General features: G+C 40.4%; 2 protein-coding genes across 3 annotated transcripts in view; one reads left to right on the top strand and one right to left on the bottom strand.

The window, feature by feature from the left end:
* The window catches only part of znf277 (zinc finger protein 277), a 66,274-nt gene extending 52,575 nt beyond the window's left edge, over window positions 1-13,699 (bottom strand). Inside the window, exons 1-3 of one of the 2 annotated variants that reach the window (XM_059978247.1) lie at window positions 13,620-13,699; window positions 6,002-6,203; window positions 759-847 (exon numbers count right to left, since the gene is read on the bottom strand). In XM_059978247.1, coding sequence (XP_059834230.1) covers window positions 759-847; window positions 6,002-6,203; window positions 13,620-13,653 — 325 coding nt within the window. In that variant the 5' untranslated portion in view covers window positions 13,654-13,699. Of the gene's footprint in view, window positions 1-758; window positions 848-6,001; window positions 6,204-13,602 lie in introns of both variants that reach the window. The other variant, XM_059978248.1, reaches the window with a different exon arrangement.
* A 255-nt stretch (window positions 13,700-13,954) lies between these two features.
* The window catches only part of dock4 (dedicator of cytokinesis 4), a 370,374-nt gene continuing 364,965 nt past the window's right edge, over window positions 13,955-19,363 (top strand). Inside the window, exon 1 of the mRNA XM_059978246.1 lies at window positions 13,955-14,090. Within this exon, the coding sequence (XP_059834229.1) occupies window positions 14,054-14,090 (37 nt within the window). The 5' untranslated portion in view covers window positions 13,955-14,053. The remainder of the gene's footprint in view (window positions 14,091-19,363) is intronic.

Here is a 19,363-nt window from a genome sequence, read left to right as displayed (position 1 = left end):
TGGTAGAAGAAATGAAAGGATTGATTATTTTCTAACTGGAAAGAAAATACAAAATACTGAAAGCAAAGGGACTTAGGTAAAAAAGGCAAATGCAATGTTGAAACTTTATAAAGCAGTGGCAAGGCCTCACAGAGCACTGTAAGCAGGTTTGGGCCCCTTATAGAAAGGATATGCCGGAGAGTTCAGAGGAAGTTCACGAAGATGATTCCAGGCAAAGATTGAACAAGTTAGGTCTTTATTCTTTGGAGCATGGAAGGTTGAGTGGGGACTTGACAGAGGTATTTAAAATAATGAGGGGGATAGATAGAGTTGACGTGGATAGACTTTTTCCATTGAGAGTAAGGGAGATTCAAACAAGAGGACATGAGTTGAGAGTTAGGGGGCAAAAGTTTAAGGGTAGCACGAGGTGGAATTTCTTTACTCAGAGAGTGATAGCTGTGTGGAATGAGCTTCCAGTAGGGGTGGTAGAGGCAGGTTTGGTATTGTCATTTAAAGTAAAATTGGATAGGTATATGGACAGGAAAGGAATGGAGGGTTATGGGCTGAGTGCGGATCAGTGGGATTAGGTGAGAGTAAGCATTCGGCACGGACTAGAAGGGTTGAGATGGCCTGTTTCCGTGCTGTAATTGTTATATGGTTATAATCACCTGTTTCACCCTTAGTTCACGGGACTAGAACCATCAACAATTTGAAAACAACTATCAATGTGAATTTGAAATTAAGTTCCCCTTAGTAAACTATTGTAAATAGTAACCTACCCTCAGGACGTTGGGAGTTGGTTCTTATTACACTACAAAAGTCTGTCACTGGTTGCTCGGTAAATCTTTTTTTCCAATACAAGACGTATCTTAAAACAAACAAAACAAAATACAAGTCATGCTTCCATGAACTGCTATTTTCTTGCCACATAAAATTAAGGCTACTTTTCTTCCTAGATAATTGTGTGAAATTTACTTTAATTATGTGATGGCTGCTCAGAAGCTGGACTTTAAAGTTTGGATGACAGAGGTCCTCCAGATTTGATGCCCAACACCGATTAACTATGGAATGGTTAAGTCGTTACTGCAGATGTGGGCACCTTACTCAAGATCGGGGTTCCCAGACTTTTTTATGCCACAAACTCCTTTCATTATCTGGGGGTCCTTGGACCCCAGGTTAGGAAACCCTGCTTAAGATCAATTACGTGTTAATACTTTGCCAATGATGAAAATTTCATTCAAAAGTTTAACTTTTTTTCTCTTAAACAAGTGTTTTTAAATCGCTTCTTTATTGTGCCATTTATATGCTTCTTCATTCTATAAATCCATTATTTATGTCAAGCAACATGCAACTGATCACTCCCTCTGCCTTAGATAAAAACGCAGACACTTCACTTAGGTTATAAAACGTGCTGTATTTTATTGCAGCATCTCACAATAACCAGCATGCTCAGGGCTCTGGAAGCAGCAAATATTCTCAATTATTGGATGTTACTTCTATTAATACCCTTTTTTTGTGTTAGACAGTAGTACAATAAATTTAAAGTGAGTGTGGAGAACATAATCCAATGAGTTTAAAGTGGGCCAGATTCTGAACCATCAGGATTTCTGAATTATTGAATAGTGGATTATCAAGAGTTTTACTATATACTGTTTTCACTATTCAAATAGACAATAGACAATAGGTGCAGAAGTAGACCATTCGGCCCCTCGAGTCTGCACCGCAAATATGAGATACTGATCATTCTTTGTTTTCCTTAAATAAATTGCATCGTGGTATTTCCTTCAATTGTGAAAACCACTTTGTTTGCTTCGATTTATCAACCTCTTGGAAATTTATTTTAAACTACTGTCTAATATAACCATCATTTTACTTAATGACATGCCTGGACAATTTGGACATTTCTTCTCCACTATTATAATCTCAGTTCAAGGCTAAATTTATATGCTACAATTTCCATATTTGTCCTTATTGTTTTCCCCTTGTTTACATCAATGCTTAAATAAAATCTAATTAGGTACAGCGAGTCACATACTGTACTTAATACAGTACGTGTATGTTCAGAATGGCCTAAGTATGACAAATATCATGACTATTTTTAAATCAGGAATTAAGATCAGATGTATTAAATCAATTCATTAGAAATAAAGGAATACATCCATCTTTCCTCCACAATCTTTATTTTGCCCTCCGTGCAACATTTAAATCTGGTTTCACAAAACATCATTGTGTGGAGTCTTCAAAGTGAATCCAGGGTTCAGAGACCACTGACATCCTGCAGAGAGCACCATGTTGGGTTAGATGTCTGGCAGTAAGCCTGCACGTAAAACCAATATTAAGCACTACAGGCAGTTGGGTATTTGATAGACAACAAAAACAATTTCTGGATCCATGTCGAGAGAACAGGCAAGATATTGCTGGTATACACCAGAGCTAAAAAGCACCAACATAACAAAACTCAGTATTTCTGAAGTTTCATTAGTTCATTTTATTCAAATTGTTAGCTATTATGAAAGCTTACCACACCGTCAATTAGAATAGTTAATAGAATATTAAGCGATTCACACTGCAGAAAGTAAACAGGGAGAAAGAAATATGTACTATGAAGTACAGTATATTAGACATGTCAAAAGACTTTGAGGTCAAAAATTGAAGTAAATGCTCAAAACCAAGAAAACTGATTTTGTAAATTTTTTTCTTTCTTCTTTAGGCATCTGAATCTTACCAATCTATTTCGTAGGGAATGTGCTAAACAATGACTGATGAAATGAAGGAATTAAGGAAGTGGAAAATCTATAATAGAAGAGAGATGTCAAGATGTAATATTTTGCTGTTTCATAGCGAAGGGACAACTATTAAGTGAGTTGATAAGCAATCCCAGTGGCATTCTCACTATCAGATCATGTAGTGACAATTTCAATTATTGTTTCTTTTAACGGATGATTTATATCATCCTGAACCTATTCCAACTGAATTATTTCACTGTAGTGTTTTTATATTATTCTGTTGTTTAAATCGATTTTAGAAGGCTAAATAACATTACTAGTTATCTCATACATGTGCACCTATAAACTGCACAAGAAATAGAACTGCCACTTGAGTAACAGTAATGTGTTGATTACAATTGCTTTTAACTCTGGAAAAGGAAATGCAATTTTGACCCACAAGAGATTTACTGCAATCTATGAACCTATGAAACATATTTATATCAGGCCAATGCAAATTACCAATCTTATCCATTGATCAAAGTGCCTTGCACTTCAACTCCTTTTGCAAATGTGCAATGGACATTTTACTTCCTTTTGCCACTTAAAAGAAATCCAGATTTAGTGAAAATCAGGATTTCAGGAAGGTGCAGGTGAACCATCCCCCTCTGTGAATACATGGCTACTCTGTAGAGAGAGTTAAGTGCAGCAAGTTGCTGAGAGTTCACATCATGGACGATCTCACCTGATTCCTTAATATCAGTTCCTCACACAAGGTAGAACAGCGCCTCCAATTCCTAAGGAGACTGAGGCAAGTGAGGCTCCCACCTCCATCTTAAGTGAATTTTATAGGAGCACTATTGCGAGCATCCTGACAAGCTGGATGGGAGCAGCAGAGCATCGGACTGGAGATCCCTATGTAGGGCTGTGAGAATGGCTGACAGGACCATAGAGGTGTCCCTGCTATCCAACGAGGACATTTATCAGGAGCACTGCGTATGCAGGATCCTTAGTGTTATCAAGGATCCCACCCACCAATCTAGCAACATTTTTGACTTTCTACCATCAAGCAAGAGACTCTGATGCAGAAAAACAAAAACTATTAGGAGAGGAAGAAGTTTCTTCCCTCGGCCCATCAGACTTCTGAACTCCTACAGCGCATTCAAAATGTTTCTAGTTAATCTGTTCTCTACCTTCCAATATTCAATTAGTGCACTTTACTTTGTTTATGTATGTGTCTGTCAATTTTATCCTTAATTTCCTAAGTTATCGTGTGTTACATGAGTTTTATGTGTATAACTGGGCTTTGAACCCTGGTTCGGAGAAACGTCTCGAATAAACACTTCTCAGGCTTCAAGCCTAGTACAGATACCAATTATAACTGACGTTTTGAATACAAACTCTGCAATCTTCTTCAGGAATGACTATTTAAGATAGTAGTCTGTTCACGTTGTTTCATTTGATGGCATAATTAAATGACAATAAACTTGACGACTTGAAAAAATATGATGAAATCTCACTACTGTTGAGCGCATTCCTGTGCTGTCGTAATATAACCAATTTGACTATATGAATTGCTACATTCTTTTCCATTTCTATGGTCAGTAGAAATTACAAAATGTTGCTGTAAGTAATTGTTGATTATATCACATAGGATGACTTAAAAAAAATTACTTGCTCAGCAGAAAAGTATGATAGCAGTATGTGTGGGAATATCCACGTGAATTTTGATTTCCAGCCTCACAAACAAAAGAAAACCTGTTGATGCTGGAAATCCAAGCAACACCCACAAAATGCTGGAGGAACATGGCAGGCCAGGCAGTATCTATGGAAAAGAGTGAACAGTTGACGTTTCAGGCTGAGACTACTCAGAAGGAATACAAGGTAGCCACCAATGGCATGAACATGTATTTCTCGAACTTCTGGTAATGCCCCCCCCCCCACCTGATCATTCCCCGTTCCATTTCCTCTTTCACCTCATCTCGTTGCCTGCCCTTCTCTCCCTCTGGTGATCCTTCCCCTTCCCTTTCTTCCATGGCCTTCTGTAATCAGATTCCTCCTTCTCCAGCCCTTTATCTCTTTCACCAATCAACTTCCCAGCTCTTTACTTCACCCCTCCCACCCCGACTTCACCTGTTACCTACAACCTTGTATTTTTTCCTCCCCTTCCCCTACCTTATTCTCACATTTTTTTCTCCAGTCCCGATAAAGGGTCTCGGCCTGAAAAATTGACTGTACTCTTTTCCATAGAAGCTGCCTCGCCTGCTGAGTTCCTCCAGCATTTTGTGTGTGTGTCACTTACAGCCTCATTTTTTGGTATAATTCATAAGTCAACTTTACAAAATTTATAATCTTTAATGTACTTGCGTAATTTAATATATTTTACATGCAGTGGATTCCAGTTAATTGGGATACATGGGGACCAGTACATTTTGGCCCAATTAAGTAGCTGACTCAATTAGATTAAGTTTGATTGAAATAGTTAAAAAAGTATAAAATACAAGGTATTGTTTAACTGAGTAACAAACTACGACCGTAAATGAAATACAGATAAACTAGAACACTACCAGTACAACTGGTGGTTGTAACCGATGATGACAGGAAACCTGTGTGGGAGAGCTTTCAAACTGGAAAAGCCATTGCACTTGGGCAGTTCCATGTCTCCACCTCAGAAGTCTGGGTCCAGTAATATGAATAGAATGGGGGCTCTAGAATAGTTGTCTCAGGCTGCAGTGGGTGACTATGACATTTTTTGTGCATCATCACACCCTTCACTCTCCATTTGCTTTCCTGCCCGTTGGATCTCACTGTAGATTTCATCCGCTGGAGCTGACTTCGCATGCCAGAGCAGGTACGTTCCTATCCCATTGGGGTACGAGACCCGCCAGCTACCGTCACCTGGTTTAACCCGCCTGTACTAGGGTGTGGCCATGTTCACATGTAAACAGCTACTTGGAGTCACAAGTGAGAGCTGAGTGTCAGGTGGGGTCCAAAGGTAACATTCAAGATGATTGTCGATACCTTCAACTTCTTCTAATTTGTTAAAGTAGTGAAATCATTTCATTTTTACTCCCAACTGTTTCTGGCATCGCTGCTTGAAACTGCAGTGAGCAAAACAGTTACTCATTTTTTAACTCATTCCTTAAATTAAGTCTGTAATCCCTCAGCTGCCGCCCTTGCTACTGAGGGTGTCCTCACCACCCTTTTTTATCATTATTGCCCCCTTACAGAACTTCCATCACCCCTGGGGGGAACAATACCACCTACTTTTGGGAAACACTGCCCCTGAGCTAAAATAAAGAAAAAAAAAATCAGACCTTCTAAAATCTGCAATCAGTTTCACATCGGATATCACCAGTGTGTGTTCAAGAATCATGTGCCTGAGTAAGTATTGCTTCTCTTCTGCAGGGTAACATTCTTCACAAAATATGCAAGGCAGCAGTAAGGAGGTTGAGACTTGAACAGGATTACTAGTCGGCTCCGGCAAAGAGAGAGGCTCTAAAATCCAGTCTTTGTTTTCTGAAAACAACACAAAATTAATTTTATTAGTTAACTTACTGCCACAAAGCCAGAGTTATAAAGCATGGAAACACGCCCTTCAGCCTAACTACCTTAGCTAGTTATATTTTGCTGCCATTTAACCCTTCCATGTATTACTTCTAATTCAATCCCTCAAACCATCCAACATTGGAAAAGTTTGCAATGCTTTAAATAATATGGATTCAGTCCCATCCTCGTTGTGAAATCTATTTGAAAATTTCAGGGATGGTAGTTCATGCCATCTCCTGGTCAGTTGATCAAAAAGGGGCTGAGGGGGCACAGTAGTGTGGTGGTTAACACAATGGTTTATGGTGCAGGCAAGTGGCACCAATTCTCGACGTCGCATGTAAGGAGTTGATGCACTCTCCCTGTGACTGCATGCGTTTTCTTCAAGTGCTCTGGTTTCCTCCCATAGTCCAAAGATGTACCAGTTAGTAGGGTAATTGGTCTTTGTAAATTATCCCGTGATTAGGCGAGGATTAAATCGGGGGATTGCTGGGTGGCATGGCTCAACGGGCCACAAGGACCTACTCCATACTGTGTCTCAATAAATACATACAGGAGAGGGGCATGCATGTATTAGGTCAGGTCATTTCTTAGTACCAAACATGTCAAAGATGACTTCTGACTATAACAAGTTATAGTGATATCTGAAGATATCAGTGAGAGGAAGAATATTTTTCAAAATTTGAATAAACTTGTTACATGGTTATAAAGCATTAATAATTTACTGCCCCAGATTTTGCAGTTCTAACTGCAAAACTTACCAAAGCCTATCACTATAGCAACTTTGAAATTTCTGTTAAAGTCTAATTTTGCTGTAAAATTCTGTGTTACTCCATAGAACGTATTACTTTGCATGTAATTGGGCAATTATACCAACTTTCTGCTCTACATGTGGTAATGTCTGTAACACTTTTCTTTTATTCCACCATACAAAAATCATGTATTGTCTTAACTAAAATAACTTATTGCCTCATTTTGCTCATATCTTCTGATGATGCTAGCACCAAAACCTCTTCCAGATAGTTCCTTTGTTCCCTCTTTGAAGAAGTTGGTAGACCCAAGTGCTCTACTTGAAATGGCATTGAACAACAATCTACATATTTGTGCACACAAAATGGGAGGGAGCTTATTATCCTACAAACCCTTAAAATATATATTATGATGTGTATTCTGTGCCTTACTCTGTTCAAAGTACATCAGGTCTTTCACCTTTTGGCTGCATAATGAAAATATAAAACCAAGAGTCCTAATGAAAATCATGGTTGTAATATCTAAAAACGTCCAAAATAAGATGGATGCAAATGAGAAGAAAGATCCAGTGAAAAAGATTACAGTGGTAGGTTAAATGGCTTGCTCTCAGTTCCAATTTCTAATAATTTTACCTTCAAGTTCAAAATCATTGTCATTCAACCTTACACATGAAAGCCAAACAAAACAACACTCCTCTGGACCAAGGTGCACAATACAGTACATGTACCTTACACAGTACAAAGAAAGTAATGTTACCATGATAAATTAACAGATACTAAATATATTCCATGGACTGACATTTAGTGTAAGGTGCATTTGCGACACAAGTTAAAAAGTAAACTATAACGCTACTGGCACTACATCAGTGATGAGACCTGGGTGGTGTTTGGGAATTCAGTACTCTCATGGCCTGGCTATTTCCCATCCTAACAGTCCTTGCCGTAATGCTACAGTCAATCCCTTTACTGTCAGAAGAAATATTTTATAAAATTAAATAGTTGGTATATCAATACCTATCTTTGTGACTATTAAACCTCTCTCCTCCCTTCTTAGCCATTTTCTGCATTTTTCTGAAACTGAACCAGTTTTCACAACCTTGATGTCATATTTATTCTAATTCTTGGATAACACACTGTACGGTAATTCAGAGAACCACATATACAAATCTCCAAAGCAATCTTCCTTCCCTGGTTGCAATCTAGCACAATCATCTTCAGTTGCTTGAATTACTTTTATTTTACTATAACATTCAATGTGTTTGCAAATGACTGCACAATATTCAATTCCAATTTCATCTCCCCAGAAAAAGTAAGCAACACCCCTGAAAGTATCAAGAACTGTACAACATTCAGATATTTTCCATGCGTTACGTAATATTCACGTTATACAACCAGTACACAATGACAAGACACACTTGTCTTTAGCAGCACTACCTTTGCTGAGTGACCTATCCTATTCAGCATCCTGGAGAATCATCACAATAGCGACTCAAACTACGTGGCTGGAAAAGCAAATCAGAATCTGGGTACCCTTCAGTGAATATCTCACCATGTGACTGACTCCATTAGATCATTTCACCTTCTGCACGATTCAATTCACAAACCCAATGGAATACTCTCCACTTTCCAAGAAAGCAACATTATAAAAGATTGACGGCATGCACAGCAGATTGGTTTGCTAGACTGGTACTCAAATCAGCAGTCCAAATATTTACTCCTTCCTCGACATGAGCACAAAATCCATAATCAATAAGATACTGGTGCTCTTCAAGATTAGAGAAATACTTCACAAATCACAAATATTTACCAACAGAGTATTAGGTCAGCAGGGAACTGGGGACAAAATACAGCTCACTCCAAGCCACACACCATCCTGACAGTTCACCATTGCCATTTCAAGCCAAGTAGATCTTGCCAATATTCTAAAATTAAATGATGGAAAATAAAAGCCCATAGTCTAGATTTGACAAGCGCTTCATATATTATTTCGGGCAGTGAGGTGGAGATATGTCTCTATCAAAGGAAGTACAAGGCAATTCTTCTCTCCACTAGCTTGCAAGTCACCCCTGGGCAAGGTGTACCACATGTTTGCCCGCAATCAGGGTCACATAAGGCCATGGGAGCATATGGTGGATGGTTGTCTGAGCAGCTGGTGCACAGCACAAGCCCGACACCAAGCAGTGGTTTAATACTGAAGAGTATTGATAATGGCTGGGGTTACCCGTTCTGTAAAGATACTGCCCAGAAAAAGACAACAGCAAACCACTTCCAAAGAAAAATCTGCCAAGAACCATGGTCATGGAAAGACCATGATCGTCCACGCCATGTCACATGGCACGCAACGAATGAACAAACTATATTATTGACTCAGACTAGAAAGGAAAAATTATGTGAGATAATACTTATCTGTAATTTGTTTTGTTGACTACAGTGCCATTAAAGCAAAGACATGCTGTCAGAACACGAGGCAAGATTAACAGGTTTCTAGAACCTTGGTTTTCATGAGGTCCTGGTTAAGAACAAGGAGGTTCATTGCAGATAATGAACTAGGAGCCACACTCACATCCCCACCTGCATCAATGGAGCTGTAGTGGAGTGTGTATCAAGCTTCAAATTCCTTGGTGTCCACATTTCCGATGATCTCACCAGGTCCCTGAACTCCTCCAACCTGATCAAAAAGGTGCAACAGCACCTTTATTTCCTACGGAGCATCAAGAAAGCTCACCTCTGTCCCAGGATACTGACGGACTTTTACTGCTGTACCATTGAGAGCATACTCACCAACTGCATCTCAGTGTGGTATGGCAATTGTCCCGTATCAAACTGCAAAGCACTCCAGCGGGTGGTGAAAACTGCCCAGTGGATTATCAGCACCCAATTACCCAACATTGAGAACATCTACCATAAATGCTGCCTGGGCAGGGCGAAAAGCATTATCAAGGATGCATCTCACCCTAACCATGGACTTTTTACTCTCCTCCCATCTGGTAGGCGCTACAGGAGCCTCCACTCCTGCACCAGCAGGCACAGGAAGAGCTTCTTCCCTGAGGCTGTGACCCCGCTGAACCTCACATCACAGCACTAAGCAGTATTGCACCCATATACGTACTTTTATATTTGTGTGCTATAGCACTTACCTTTTATTTGCACTTATTTATTTTGTAAATAACACTATTCTTTGCACTTTTGCTTAGATGCTAACTGCATTTCATTGGCTTTGTATCTGTACAATGACAATAAAGTTGAATCTAATCTAATCTAATGCAGGTAGAATCAAATGAGTTACTTGAGGAGTATAAGAAACACAAGAGAACACTTAAAAAGGAAATCAGGAGGGCTAAAGGAAGGCATGAGGTAGATCTAGCAGACAAGGTGAAGGAGAATCCTTGGGGCTTTTACAGATATATTAAGAACAAAAGGATGAGAGAAATCTTAAATGGATTTTTTGCATCTGTATTTCCTTGGGAGACAGACACGGAGCCTACAGACGTGAGGCAATGCATCAGCGAGGTCATGCACCCTGCACAGATTACAGAAGAGGTGTTTGTTGTCTTGAGGCAAACTAGGGTGGATAAATTCACAGGGCCTGATAATGTGTTCCTATGGACTCTGTGGGAGGCTAGTGCAAAAACTGAAGGGCCACCAGCAAGATATTTGAAACATCCTCAGGCACAGGTGAGTTGATGGAGGATTGGAGGACAGCTAATGTTGTTCTGTTCTTTAAGAAAGGCTTAAAGAATATGTCAAGAAATTACAGGCCAGTGAGCCTGACATCTGTAGGGGGAAAGTTATTGTAAGGTATTCTAATGAACCAGATATACAAGTATTTGGATAGACAGGGATAGGCATTATGGCTTTCTGTAAGCTAAGTCATGTTTAACCAATCTTATCCAGTTTTTCGAGGAAGCAACCAGGAAAATTGATGAAGCTAAGGCAGTGGATGCTTGTCTACGTGGACTTTAGCAAGGTCTTTAACAAGGTCCCATATGGGAGGCTGGTCAAGAAGGTTCAGTCATTTGGCATTCAAAATGAAGTAGTAAATTGGATTTGTCATTAGCTTCAAGGAAGAAGCCAAAAGAGAAGGTAGATGGTTGCCTCTCTGATTGAAGGCCTTTGACTAGTGACGTGCCATGCCTTTGGGATAGGTGCAGGTCTGGTGTTGTTTGACATCTATGTCAACGACCTTGATGATAATGCAGTAAACTGGATTTGCAGATGACACCAAGATTGAACACGTCGTAGACAGCAAGGAAGACTATCAAAGCCTGCAGCAGGATTTGAACCAACTGGAAAAATGTGCAGAAAATTGGTAGATGGAATTTAATGCAGTCAGCTATGAGGTGTTGCACTTTGGGAGAACCAGCCTGGGTAGGTCGTAAATGGTGAGCAGTAGGGCACTGAGAATTGTGGTAGAACACAGGGATCTGGGAATACAGACTCATAATTCCTTGAAAGTGGCATCACAGATTGATACGGTTGCAAAGAAAACTTTTGACACACTGGCTTTCACAAATCAATGTACCAAGTATGGGATTTGGGATGTTCTAATGAAATTGTACAAAGGTGAGGCCTAATTTGAAATATTGTGTACAGATTTGGTCCTTATTTACGGGAAAAATGTAAGATTGAAAGAGTGCAGAGAAAATTTACAAGGATGTTGCTGATACCTGAGGACCTCAATCATTGGGGAAGGTTGTATAGATGAGAACTTTATTCTCTAGAACGTAGAAGTTTGATAGAGGTATACACAACTATGAGGGATAGCGAATAGGGCAAATACAAGGAGGCTTTTTGCATTGAGGTTGGGTGGGTATGAGTTCGGGGTGAAAGGCGAAACGTTTAAGGGGAACATGAGGGGGAACTTCTTCACTCAGAAGGTGGTGAGAGTGTAGAATGAGCTGCCAGTTCAAGTGGGTGGGTGTGGGGTTTATTTCAACATATAAGAGAAATGTGGATAGGATGGGTATGAAGGGCCACGGTCTGGGTGTAGGTCGATTGGACTGGGCAGATTAATGGTTTGGCACAGACTAGAAGGGTCAAAGAACCTGTTTCTGTGCTGAAGTGATCTATGATTATAATACACTAGAACTTTCACCAATTCTTTTGCGGAAATCAGCTTTGAAAAATTGGTAGCAAGTAAACTTCATAAACTGCTGCAATTTAAAGAACAAAATTGAATACTTAGAAGCATATTTTAAAATCTAGATAACACTCAAATGAACTGCAGCACAGACATTGTTGAGAAATGTACCACAAAATCTTTTATCATTGCATCAAATATTTCAAGGATGCAAATAAGCAATTGAAAAGATAAAGCCCGAAAAAATAATGCTGGCTACACTCATGATGTCAGCCAACCTCTGTGGAAAAGAAACAGACTTAATATTTCAAGTTGATGACCCTTCAGCAGAAACTTTAACAGTCAGCTTGGTTAAATATGTATTACTACAAGATGTGGAAATCCAGGGGACAGGTTTCATTTTAATTGGAGGGGAACAAATATACTGGCAAGGAGGTTCACTGGTTTTACTTGGGAAGGTTTAAACCTGTTTGGAAGGAGCTGAGAACGAGAACATCAGGTCAGAAAGTAGAGCCATAGCCCTCGGGAAACCAATATATACACTCATATTTGGGAAAGAAGTGGGTGACTTCAACTTCCCTAATGTAGACTGGGACCTACTTAGTACAAGAGGATTGTACAGGGTAGAATTTGTTAGGTGCACCCATGAGGATTTCTTAAATCAATATTAGAGATAGTCCAACAAGATGAGGAACCATATTGGACCCAGTGCTGTGTAATGAGCCATATCAGGTGACTGACCTTTCAGTGAGGGAATGGTTAGGGAAGAGTGATCATAATTCCTTAAGTTGTAAGATAGCTTTAGGCAAGTACAGACCTTGTAGGAATACTGTATTAAATTGAAGTCGGGTAAATTGTAAGAATATTAGGCAGTAACTAGGGGAAGTTAATTGGGAACAGCTGTTAATGGCCAGCTCCTTATTAGTGCCGATATGCAGCGGAATCTTGGAGCCTTGATGTGAGGCTATAGCAATTTTGTATTTAGAAGAGATTAATTTGGTTGGACATTTAATTAGTGACTTAATTAGTTCGGCATAACACTGGGCTGAAGGGCCTGTTCCTGTGTTGTACTGTTCTATGTACTGCCTGACCCGGCTGAATGTTTTCAGCATTTTATGACATTTTAAAAAATAATCTAAGAAATTATTGTTTCAATAAATTGCATCAGATTTCTCCCTCTCTCATATTAACTATCCACCCTGGCTTTCCAACCTTCACGTTGACCTTTAACACCAAAATGAAGTATCAATCCTTTGTATCAACAAAGTCTAAACAGTTGGGACTCCGGGACTCTCTACAAGGGAACAATCCGGATCCCCTCTTCAATGTTCTACAGGGTGAGAAAAAGAAATCAACGCGTACTGCGAGATTCAATTTAAAAGTGCAACATCTGATGCTTTCAGAAAAAGTGAAACACAAATCCCCGTAACTGTCCATTACTGACATTCACCCACGATAGTATCATGTTGTTCCCTTCTATCCCACGACTAACAACGCCCTCACCTCCCCCCTGCCCCACCACAATTAACAAGGAACGGCTCACGTTGCACATTTTACCACCTTCGCTGGTATTTGCCGTACCCACGGCCGCCATCACGCCGCTCGGCTTAAAGGTTTTACGTCACCCGTGGGAAAGCATAACAACCGGTCCGCAGCCAATAGTAGATCGAAATCGATGGAAGTAATTCGCGTCATGACCTAGGAGCCTTGTAGTTCGGAATCGCTTTGATATCGAGGCAAAGCGAATGGTCAGAACTACATCTCCCAGAAAACAGCGCGCCTGCCTCAACTAAAGAAACTACTGTTCCCAGAATTCCTTACAGTACCACCAATGCGGGACTACAGCTCCTAGCAGCCTTTGCGCCTGTAGGGTTCTTGCCTGTCCAGAGTCTGAACAATGGTCCCGTGGATAAACTGCTCAGTAACTAGGGCACGTTAGGGGACAAGTTTCATTGTTGTGCAAATATTGCATTTATCGTTTATCTGGTTCGACGATGTGGATACCTACAGACAATGAAAAATACGGTGTCGGTGAGTGTATTGCGGCTTCACTCTGCGTGATTTGAGCCCCCCGCTATTGAATTGCAATGAGTTTGAGAGAGTGCGGCTGGTGCCAGTGACTGGGGTCGATGCAGAGGCAGAGCGATGAGTCCAAAAAAGCTGAGAAGAACTGAACCGGTGTAATACGGCTTCTTTGAGGGCGCGAACTGTCCCTCTCGTGCGTTATAATTGGGCTGCCTATTTTTAATTTTCCGTTTCCATGCTCATATTAAAAATGTCCTTGGCTCAGAGGAAGAGGGAGAAATGCTGGTTTCCCGACTGCTTTGTGCTCCCGCTACCTTTTCCTTTTTAACCTTCCGCTAACGTTTTAGCCATCGCCTCTGAGTTTTCTATCCTGCCTTTGTTTTGCTTCATTTGTTATATTTTCCATGTCTTTTAACACGCTAATCCCAATATTTCTATTGTCTTTGCAAAATAAACCTGTTTATGCGTGCAAACAAAGATTATGAATACGCATAGACACATCTCTGAAGAATACTGCCCGTTTATATCTGGCCGGGTTTGTAGCCTTCCGATTGTCACTCTTTGTAATCTGGTTGTTTGTTCGAGTTGCGTAAAGTTTAGGGAATGATAAATTTGTAAACAGAATAAGTAGGTCCGAGGCATTCCCTTTTATTAATCATTAAAAACAGATTGTGCGCGCTTCAAAGGAGAAATGGTTTGATTTTTTAAAAATCTTCCGACCGTAATAACAAAGCGGCAGGTTGGGATATTGATATTAAAACTGTTTTTAATAGCGGGTGATGGAATTTTAAAAAGAACTCTCGATAAATCACTTCACTGGCATTTTACAAATCTGAGCATCTCAGCAGAAGTTGTTCCACTGCCGCCTGTTATGAATATTTTAAACTAGCCCGAGGGCAGATCTTGGAGCGCTGTTGGAATTTAGGCGGAGAGGAAAAGGTTTGCGTATGACTCTCCTCGGGATTCCTGTGAATGGGTGTCCGTTATAATTCAGAGATGATTAATTGCCAGCTCAGACAGAAGTTGTCTATGTATGGTTATCAGTTCAGTTAAATCCCAATTCTGGCGCCTTTTGGAGAAACTGCCAGGGCACACCTCGAGTTAGTTTCCCCCCGCCGATCAGTGGATCGAGATTTTCCATTTCCCTCGGCGATTTGGCCAAGGTTTTGCAGCAAATCATTCTGGAATTCAAATAGAGCCGGCAGTCGATCTTTATCTCACGATTACACTCCCAGTGGAATGGATGGATTGGGAGTTGTGAGATTTACTTATCATCGCCGGGAGTGAGGTCAGAATGTCGATTGATGTGGTCATCCGAGAGGGAATGCAAAGTGATGGATGGGTTCTGTCACGCAGGTGGTCAGTCAAATTGGCATTGCGTTAAAACCTTCCTGGCTGTAAACAATTCTCAGGAGTCACTGTGGAGAAATAAACTATTTCGGAATCAATGCGTTTTGTTATTATTGGTTACGAGTTAGCTGAGAAAGCTTTGCTTGAGAATAAGTTGTTCTCGGACAAGGCGCTCGGGTGACTGTGAAGGTGCATTGAAAATTGTCACCGTTATTGCGAGTTGTCAGAAGGGTTTAACTAATGTTTCCGAGCTCTGGCTCACGTGAATAGAAATGGAAACCAAAACAAGTTTCATTTTTAATAAGAACGAGAACATTTGCAGATGCTGGAAATCCAAGCGACGCGCACAAAATTCTCAAGGAACTCAGCAGGTCAGGTAGCATCTAAGGGAAAGAGCAAAACAAACGTCGTTTCGGGCCGAGACCCTTCACCAGGACTGGAGTTACTTTGAATAATTCGTGTGCATTTCACACCTCTCAATTCACTATTCTCTTTCCGTGGCGTTTGGAGACCGTTTGGCGACTTTGTTTGCCTGCGTTACTGATAGCAGTTTCTTCTTTAGTAAATGTTACCTGCTACAGGCCGGTTTGAAGATAACTGAGCCAATATTAGTTTCATTCTTTTCTCATTGTCTTCAAAGGGATCAACTTTCATTGGCCGTTCAGCTATGGAGAGCAAACATTTTACTTGTAATGATGCACTTTCAGAAAAACATTAGGTTGCAGCAGAGGGTTTGTTTTATTCGGGTGTAACTATTTGGAGAATTCATTGATATTTTTGGAATCAAACTTGAAACTGTAACATATGAAATTTAATTTTTGTGGAGAGTTGATTGCAAGATGCGAGACATTGTGGTCTAAAGCCAGATTTAATTAATACAGAACAGACTGTTAACATTTATTGTACTGAAACAATCAATTAAAATGTGCTTTTCTGTGCGCTGAAAACAGTTAATTGTAGAATAAACGCACATGCTGGTTGAAGCAAAACAAAAAATGCTGAGAAAAATGACAAGCCAGTCAGCTTCAGAGGAGAAAGCAGACATTTGAAATTTAGCCCCTTCATTAGAATGGTTCCACTGAGATCCCTGCATTTAACTGTACCCTTGGTGGATGGCGGTGGGAGGGGATGATTAAAAATTTACCAATCAGACACAAAGCCCCTTTCATTTGTCTTGCAACAGTATGATGGCAACCTGCAGGAAAACATGGATATTGTTAATTGTGAACAGCATCTTGCAGATACCCAAATGTGTAACTGCAGATCTCGAAGCTATTTGTACAGACAGGGATAAAGATGGTTACGTCTGTCGGAGTGGAAATTTTTGTGCAAGCTTTACTTTCATGGATTTCAACAGCTGTTTTTTTTCTTCTAGCTGTGCATGAAATTAAAGCCTTGCAAATGCTTTATTAAGATATCTCTTTTGTGAAAATTCCTTTGAGCTATGTTTACTAACAATGTTTCAGATTTGTATTTGGTTTGGGAATATCATCTGTATTGAATAGGAATAACAATAGAGGAAGTTCTATTAAAGAGAATCCATGCTCCAGTAGGTATTTGAATTCAGGAATTATGCAGTCGGATACAGGGTTGTGAGAATTTTTTTTCAACACTTCTCAACACATTGCAGTGAGAGAATGTACTCTGATAAAGACACAAGTCTGTAGGCGTTGGAGTAACAGACGAAAAGCTGGAGGAACTCAACAAAGGAGGGAAGTTACATTCAATGTTTCCAGTCAAGAATTCATATGGACTAAAAGAAAAGGGGGAGATGGTCAGTATTTTTTTTAAAAAGTGAGTGGAAGGATGTGAGCAAGAGTTGGGTAAATCCAGGTAAGGAGAGGGAGGGAAACGGATCGGGATGGGGGAATAGGAACCCTGCTAGAGGCTGGGATGTGTTAAGTGGAAGAAACATTGCTGAGGATGATGAAATCTAATTGGAGAGGAAGGTAAGATCATGGAAGAAAGTAAAAGAGGTGGGAGGGCAGTTTGGCATTAAATCTAAAACGTAGCAGGAGCTCAGCAGGTCAAGTAGCATCTGTGAAGGGAATAAAACATCCGACGTTCTGGGCCGAGCCCCTTCATCAGGACTGGGAAGGAAGAAGCCAGTATAGGAGAGTGGGGGGAGGGGGGTGATGACAAGCTGGCAGGTGATAGGTGAAGCCAGGTGAGGTGAGGGGGATGGTGGGGAGGTGGGGGACAGGGGAAAAAGAAACTGGTAAGTGATAGGGGGACAAGATAAAGGGCTGAAGCAGGAGGAATCTGATAGGAGAGGAAGTTGGATGATGGGAAGGAGGAGGGGCAGCAGAGGGAGATGATGGGTAGGTAAGGACAAGGTAAAGGGGAAGGAGGGAGCCACAATGGAGAAAGGAGAAATTACACGAAGTTAGACAAATTGATGTTCCTGCTGTCAGACTGGAGGCCACCCAGTGGGAATATGAGATGTTGCTGCTCCAACTGGCACAGATGCTACATCATCCCCTTCACTTCCTCCATTCAGGGCCTCAAGTGGTCCCTCTGGGTGAGGCAACGCTTCACCTGCGAGTTTGTTAGGGTCGTCTAATATTCTTGGTGTGGTCTTCTCTGCAGTGGTTTGATCCAACGTAGATGGTGGGGGGGGGGGGTCTGTTTGGTTGGGCACCTTCGCTCTGTCCGCCACACCTGGCGGGATTTCACACTGGCTGTCCATTTTTATTCTCCTTCCTATTCTGACTCGGCCTCCTCTACTACCATGATGAGGCCACTCTCAGGCTGGAGGAACAGCACCTGTAACACATATCAACCAACATTTCCAAATAAGTCTTTGCTGAATTCATGCAAATTGTACATAAGTACTAATTGATCACAGAAACCTACTGGTTGAAATCCTAAACTGCTTGACATCAAAAATGTCTCTAACTTATTCTATTATTAGCCCAGCATTTCACTACTCTTCCGTTCATGTGCTGAGGAACCAGTGGAGAAATTGTCAATGATAACATCAGCTAAGCAGGATTGAAGGTTTCATCACATTTGTAATAAATGGATAGGATTGCTGAAGGTAAAACAAAATGTATGCCTTTGATATTACTATAAAAAGCATGCTTTGATCTGTTTATATATTCTGTACAAAATCAATAAACAGCATTCAAGTATAGTGTGCAGCTTTTAAATAGTATTTTCATTAATGCTAACCATCTGAGGCATTGACAGCCTACTTTGAGATAATCAGCATATGGAGTTGATGGATATTTTGTTTTCTGTTGTCAGCAATTTATATTTAATAAAACTTTGTTTTTAAATCAAACTCTTACACTTTAGGATATTGAATCTATATGCTCCTTGATGTATATGTTTTACTGCAAACAATGGGACTTGCTTGGTTGCCTTGGATGGTGTGGGCAAGTTGGTCGAAAGAGCCTGTTTCTGTGCAGAAGATTCCCTGAATGGAAAGTAACTGTGTGTGACTTTGGTTAACATAGGGAGACTGATGCATGGGCAGCCACTGTACTGTTTTTATAGATCTGGGTCAGATTCCAGAATCAGAATCAGGTTTATTATCACCGGCATGTGACGTGAAATTTGTTAGCTTAGCAGCAATAGTTCAATGCAATACATAATCTTGCAGAGAGAGAGAAAATAATAATAAATAAAATATAATAAATAAACAAGAATATCAGTTACATATTTTGAATGGAGTTTTTAAAATGTGCAAAAACAGAAATACTATATATTGAAAAAAGTGAGGTGGTGTCCAAAGCTTCAATGTCCATTTAGGAATTGGATGGCAGAGGGGAAGAAGCTGTTCCTGAATGTGTGCCTTCAGGCTTCTGTATCTCCTAACAGTGAGAAAAGGGCAAGCCCTGGTGCTGGAGGTCATTAATAATGGACACTGCCATTCTGAGACAACACTCTCTAAAGATTGCTTGGGTACTTTGTAGGCTAGTGCC

The sequence above is a fragment of the Hypanus sabinus genome, chromosome 8 (genome assembly GCF_030144855.1).
Source record: "Hypanus sabinus isolate sHypSab1 chromosome 8, sHypSab1.hap1, whole genome shotgun sequence".
Classification (NCBI taxonomy): domain Eukaryota; kingdom Metazoa; phylum Chordata; class Chondrichthyes; order Myliobatiformes; family Dasyatidae; genus Hypanus; species Hypanus sabinus.
This window is presented reverse-complemented; position numbering and strand designations above follow the sequence as displayed.